At 57.4% G+C, this 5424-nt stretch overlaps 1 protein-coding gene across 1 annotated transcript; it reads right to left on the bottom strand.

Annotated features, from left to right (window-relative positions):
* Positions 1 to 891: 891 nt before the first annotated feature.
* Positions 892 to 5110, bottom strand: ETH_00031735 (uncharacterized protein; the record flags this gene model as incomplete). Its single annotated transcript, XM_013380605.1, is given in 9 exon segments — positions 892 to 1146; positions 1341 to 1559; positions 1754 to 1888; positions 2096 to 2173; positions 2500 to 2572; positions 2758 to 2942; positions 3241 to 3453; positions 3835 to 4925; positions 4942 to 5110. The coding sequence occupies 9 exon segments, from the start codon at positions 5108 to 5110 to the stop codon at positions 892 to 894; spliced, it is 2418 nt and encodes an 805-aa protein (XP_013236059.1).
* Between the last annotated feature and the right edge of the window lie 314 nt (positions 5111 to 5424).

Below are 5424 nucleotides of genomic sequence, written 5' to 3'. Positions count from 1 at the left end.
ATCGCAAGCAGCAGCAGCGGCAGCAGTCACGTTGACGCGTTTAGTTGCTCAGTTGCACCCCAACTAGGACTTGAAAGGGCAGCCAGGAGCTGCAGCAGCAGAAGCAGCGGCAGCAGAAGATGCAACAGCAGCAGCACTAGCAGCAAGAGCAGCAGCAGCAACACCAGCAGCAACTGCAGCAGCAGCAAAGCGCTCACCCCTTTTTCAGGCGGTTTCCGGTCCCTATGCCTCTGCTCACGATGGTGAGAAGATGCAGCATCGCCTTGCTGCTGCTGCTGCTGCTGCTGCTTTTCTTTTGAAGCAGAACGCCGTCGAGAAGCAGCTGCAGCAGCACCATCAACGTAAACAGCAGCAGCAGATCGAACACCAGCAGCAAATGCGGCAGCAAGAGCAGATGTAGCAGCAAGTGCAACAGCGGTAGCAGATGCAGCAGGACATACAGCAGCAGCAGCACAAGGTACAGCAGCAGCACAAGGTGCAGCAGCAGCAGCGGATGCAGTAGCAGCAGTTGGATCTTCTAGCCGTGCATGCCCGCACTGCCTATGTAAAACCCTAGATTGCAAACCCTAAATCCCAAACCCCAATTGCTAAACCCTAGCAGCTTCCCTAAAACCCTAAACCCTAAACCCTAAACCTTAGACCCACATATGAGGCGCTCGCCGAAGGCTGTTTGCTGCGCATCGCCGCGCCGAGTTCCTAGGTAGGGGAGCTCACCCTGCAGCAGCAGCAGCAGCAGCAGCAGCACGTGCAGCAGCAGCAGCAGAAAGTAGAGCAAACAGCAGCGGCACAGAAAAGATGCGAACGCAGCAGCAACACAAGAAGGTGTGAAGAGAGCATCACCACAAAGGCGACAACAGCAGCTGCAGCAGCTGCAGCAGCTGCAGCCGGCACTCATACAGCAGCAGCAGCAGCAGCAGCAGCAGCAAAGCATACGAAGGCCGTATCGCTCTTGACGCTGTCGATGGAAAGACCTTCCAAGTGCCTCCTGAGGTCTCTGCTGTCGTCAGCAGCAGCAGCAGCACCAGCAGCAAAATCTGTAATTCCAAGTGTTGCTGCTGCTGCTGCTGTTCCGCCGCGAGGCATCACCAGGTCAGCAGCAGTGGGGGCCTTGAACGTCCTCCAGTTTGCAGGGGGCGGGGCCGTGTCCTGCAGCAGCAGCAGCAGCAGCGGCAGCAGCAGCAGCAGCAGCAACGCCACAATGAAAAGCGCCATCCGCATCAGCAGCAGCAGCTCGAGCAGCAGCAGCAGCCCGATCTGCGGCTCGGGCAAAATGGAAAGCGCCGTCCGTATCAGCAGCAGCAATTCAGCCAGCATCAGCAGCAGCAGCAGCAGCAGCAAACCATGGCGTGTGCATGCACGCTGCGGGGAGAAGACAGAAAAAAACCTCCGCCGCCTCCAGATGGGACTCCTTTGAGGTCTCGCCGCTGCGGGGCTTCTGCTGCAGTCCATCCACCTGCTGCTGCTGCTGCTGCTGCTGCTGCAGCAGACGTCAGCCCACGGGGGCCCCCAGACCCGTGGGGCCCCTCTAAAGCGCGCATGCGCTGCGCTGCCCATGTCTCCTGAGAGTACAACAAACCCTAAACCCTAAACCCTAAACCCTAAACTCTAAGCCCTAAATCCTAAACCCTAAACCCCAGACCCTTGGCCCTGAGTGTAAAGCGTACACTCAGCTGCTACGGCAGCGCCACTGGGCTCAGCAGCAGCAGCTGCAGCAGCAGCAACAACTGCAGCAGCAGCAGCAGCAGCAGCAAACCTGGGTGTGCTGATTTAACTCCGAAATCAGCTTTTGCTTCTGCTGCTGCTGCTGCACCCTTTGCTGCAGCGTCGAAATGGCTTCTGTGTGCGCCGAGTCCAGAGCTGCGCGCTGCAGCACCACGTCGTGCTCGGTCTGCACTCAAACCCTAAACCCTGAACCCTAAACCCTAAACCCTAAACCCTAAACCCTAATGACCTGGCATCGCACGCACAAATCCACAGCCGAAACACTTTGGCGACGCGCACAACTCCCCGCACTCTCTAGCCCCAGAACCGCAAACCGCAAACCGCAAACCGCAAACCCTAAACCCTAAACCCTAAACCCTAATCCCCAGCCAACCTGCCGAAGCTTCTCCTGCAGTACTGCATGCTGCGACTGCCCATCTGTCTTTTCGCGCCGTAGGCGCTGCAGCAGCAGCTGCAGCACTCGCAAGAAGACTCAGCGCCAAAACCCTAAACCCTAGACCCTAAATCCTGAAACTTAAATTGAAAACCCTAAACCCTAAACCCTAAATTTTGAGTCCTTAGCCCTTGACCTCAAGAACAAAAACACAGCCAGTCGCCTGCTTCCTTGTAGCCTTTACGTAGGCAGCAGCAGCAGCAGCTGCTCCTGCTCCAATAACAGCAGCAACAGCCGCGGCAGCAGTAGCAGCACCACATGTTGTGGCAGCATCTGCTGCAGCAGCGCGGCAGTCACAGCAGCAGCAGCAGCAGCAACAGCAGCAGCAACAGCAGCAACATTACTTTCATTTCCTCGATTTCTCTCTCCTCCTTGGCGAGAAGATCTTTCTCAGATTTAAGAGTCTCCACTGCTATCCTGAAAGAGGCACAAAACCACTCGCTGCTGCTGCTGCTGCTGCTGCTGCTGCTGCCCCATGCGCTACTGGAGCAATGTGAAAATTGCAAATTATAGCCTTCAGCCTCGGCAGCAACAGCAACAGCAGCAGCAGCAGCGTCAGCAGCAGCTTCCACAGCAGCGGCAGCAGCAGCAGCAGGACGCACCTCCTTTCGGAGTCGAGTGCTTCGAGCTGCTGCTGCTGCTGCTGCTGCTGCATGCGCGTGGCGTCTGCTGCATCTGCGAGAGAGCGCAGGTCTGCTTCTGCTGCTGCTACTTGCTGCTTCAAAAATAGCAGCTCTTCTTGATAATGTTGGATGTCTCTGTGGGCCCCAATGCGTTCCATTTCGAGCTGAAGCAGCAGCAGCAAGGGTTTAGGGTTTAGGGTTTAGCGCATGCCGAAAAGGCTCACTGCGCGGGCTCAAGGCTTGTGCCGCAGGCAGAAGCCGCAGCAGCAGCAGCTGCAGCAGCAGCAGCAGCTGCAGTGCCGGCCCCGCCGCCGCAGCAGCAGCAGCAGCAGCGAAAAGAGCAGCAATGGTAGCTTTGACTACCGCAGCAGCAGCACAGCAGCAACTTGGGCTACACCAGCAGCAGCAGCAATATGAACCACAGCAGCAGCAGCAACAGCAGCAGCAGCAGCAGCAGCTTACAGATCTCCTAGCCTCCTGCAGCTTTTCAAGCCTGATCCGCTCGCGCTGCAGCAAAGCTTCGAATTCTTTTCTTCTGTCAATTGCTGCTGCTAGCTGCTGCTTCTCCGTTATTAGCTGCCGCTGCAGTGCAGCAGCAACTGAGCGCAGCTGCAGCAGCTCGTCAGCAGCAAGATCCACCTCCACCCCCATCAGTGTCGCCAGACGCTTGTCGCACTGAGACACACCTAAACCCCAAACCCTAAACCCTAAACCCTAAACCCCAGATCTTAAACCATTACAACTCCTAAACCTTCAACCTTAGGCCCCAAAAACTAAACCCTAAACCGTAAGCCCTAAACCCCAAACCCTTAACCCAACTCCTAAACCCTCAACCTTGAGCCTTAAACCCTAAACCCTAAACCCTAAACCCTAAACCCCGAGCCCTGTAAACTTCTCATTTCTGAGCCCCAAATCCCAAGCCCTAGCGTAATGCGGCATTTGGCTGCCAGGGCCCTAAACTCCAAATTCCAAACCCCATACGCTAAACCCTAAACCCTAAACCCTAAACCCTAAGACCCTAAACCCTAAACCCTAAAGCTCAATGTAGCGGCTTACCTCGACAACACTCTCCAGCAGCGCCACTGCTGAGTCTGCTGTTTCCCTTCCCCCTTCATGCAGGCCATTCCTGCCTTGCTGCTGCTGCTGCTGCTGCTGCTGCTTGCGGCGCCGCTGCTGCTGCTGCAGTGGGGTGGATATGTCTAAGGAGAACTGGTCATCTTCGTCTGGGTATTCGTAGCTGCGGGACCTTAGCTGCTGCTGGCCGAGGTGCTGCTCGAGCTGCTGCTGCAGCAGCTGCTGCTGCTGCTGCTGCTGCTGCTGCTCTCCAAATTCGTCGCCAGAGGACTCCCAGTCTTTGTCTCTGCCCCAAGACGCGTTGAGGTCCGCGTCTTCTTCATCCTGCTGCTGCTGCTGCTGCGCCTCCTGCTGCTGCTGCCGCTGCTGCTTCCGCTGCTCCTTGCGTTTGCTGCTGCTGCTGCGGGCGCCCCGCTGGCCCTCTGCTGCTGCCTCGTCGTCGCTGCTGCTGTGGGCCCTGGCTTTGCTTTTGGATTTGCTGCTGCTGCTGCGGGGAGACGTGCTGCGGGGCTTCCGTTTGCTGCTGTCCTTGTTTGCTTCGGGGGTGTCTTCTGCTGTTGCTGCTGCTTCTGCTGCTGCTTCTGCTGCTGCTGCAGGCCCTCCGCTGGCATCCGTGGTATCTCCAAAGGCATCAAACCCTGCGCCCCAATCCGGCTGCGCCTGCTGCTGCTGCTGCTGCACTTGCTGCTGCTGCTGCTGCTGCTGCAGCCTCCTGTGCTGCTGCTGCAGCGCTTGAGGATGCAGCTCCGGCGGCAGCAGCAAAGGAATGGGGGCTCCCTGTCTGCGTTTTGCTGCTAGGGACATTGCAGCAGCAAACTCGAAGCAAGAGAGGCAGCCGTCGCCGTCAGCATCTGCTGCTGCCCATGCTGCAGCAAGATCAGCAGCAGGAAGCCCCGAAGCAGCAAGCAGCGGCCGCAGCTCTGTGCCCCCCAGCAGCCCTGCACCCCCTTGAGGATCATTAGCAGCAAAAAGGGACAAGTATTGCTGCAGCTCTTCGGCGCTGGGTGCGTAGGACACTGCAGCAGCAGCAGCAGCAGCAGCAGCAGCAGCAGTCGATGAGCTCGAGACAAAAGCTGCGCACACACACACTATGCACGCCACCCTTCGGCGCCTCGTGCTTCTGCTGCTGCAGCGCCTGCTGCTGCTGCAGCTTCTTCTGGTGCTCCTTTTGCTGAAAGAAACAGACACTGCTGCTGCTGCTGTTGCTGCTGTTGCTGCTGGCCGTGTTGCTGCTGCTGTTGCTGCCACAGTCGGCCATTTTGTTGCTGCTGCTGCTGCTACTGATACTGCTACTTCAGTTGCTACTGTTCCTGCTGCTCCTGCTATTGCTGCTGTTTGCTGCTACTGCTTCTGCAACCATTGCTGCTGCTATTGTTACTGCTGCTGTTGCTGCTTCTGAACAATACTGTCGTTGTTATTGCTGTTGCCGCTGCTATTGCTCTTGCAACTGCTTCTCCTGCTGCTGCTGCTGTTGCCACTGCTTCTGCTGCTGTTGCCATTGCCGCTGCTGCAGCTGGTATTGCTTTCCCAGTTCGTGGTGCTGCTGCTGCTATTGCTGCTGCTGCTGCTGCT

Source organism: Eimeria tenella, genomic scaffold (genome assembly GCF_000499545.2).
Source record: "Eimeria tenella Houghton genomic scaffold, Eth_scaff752, whole genome shotgun sequence".
In the NCBI taxonomy this organism is placed as follows: domain Eukaryota; phylum Apicomplexa; class Conoidasida; order Eucoccidiorida; family Eimeriidae; genus Eimeria; species Eimeria tenella.
This window is presented reverse-complemented; position numbering and strand designations above follow the sequence as displayed.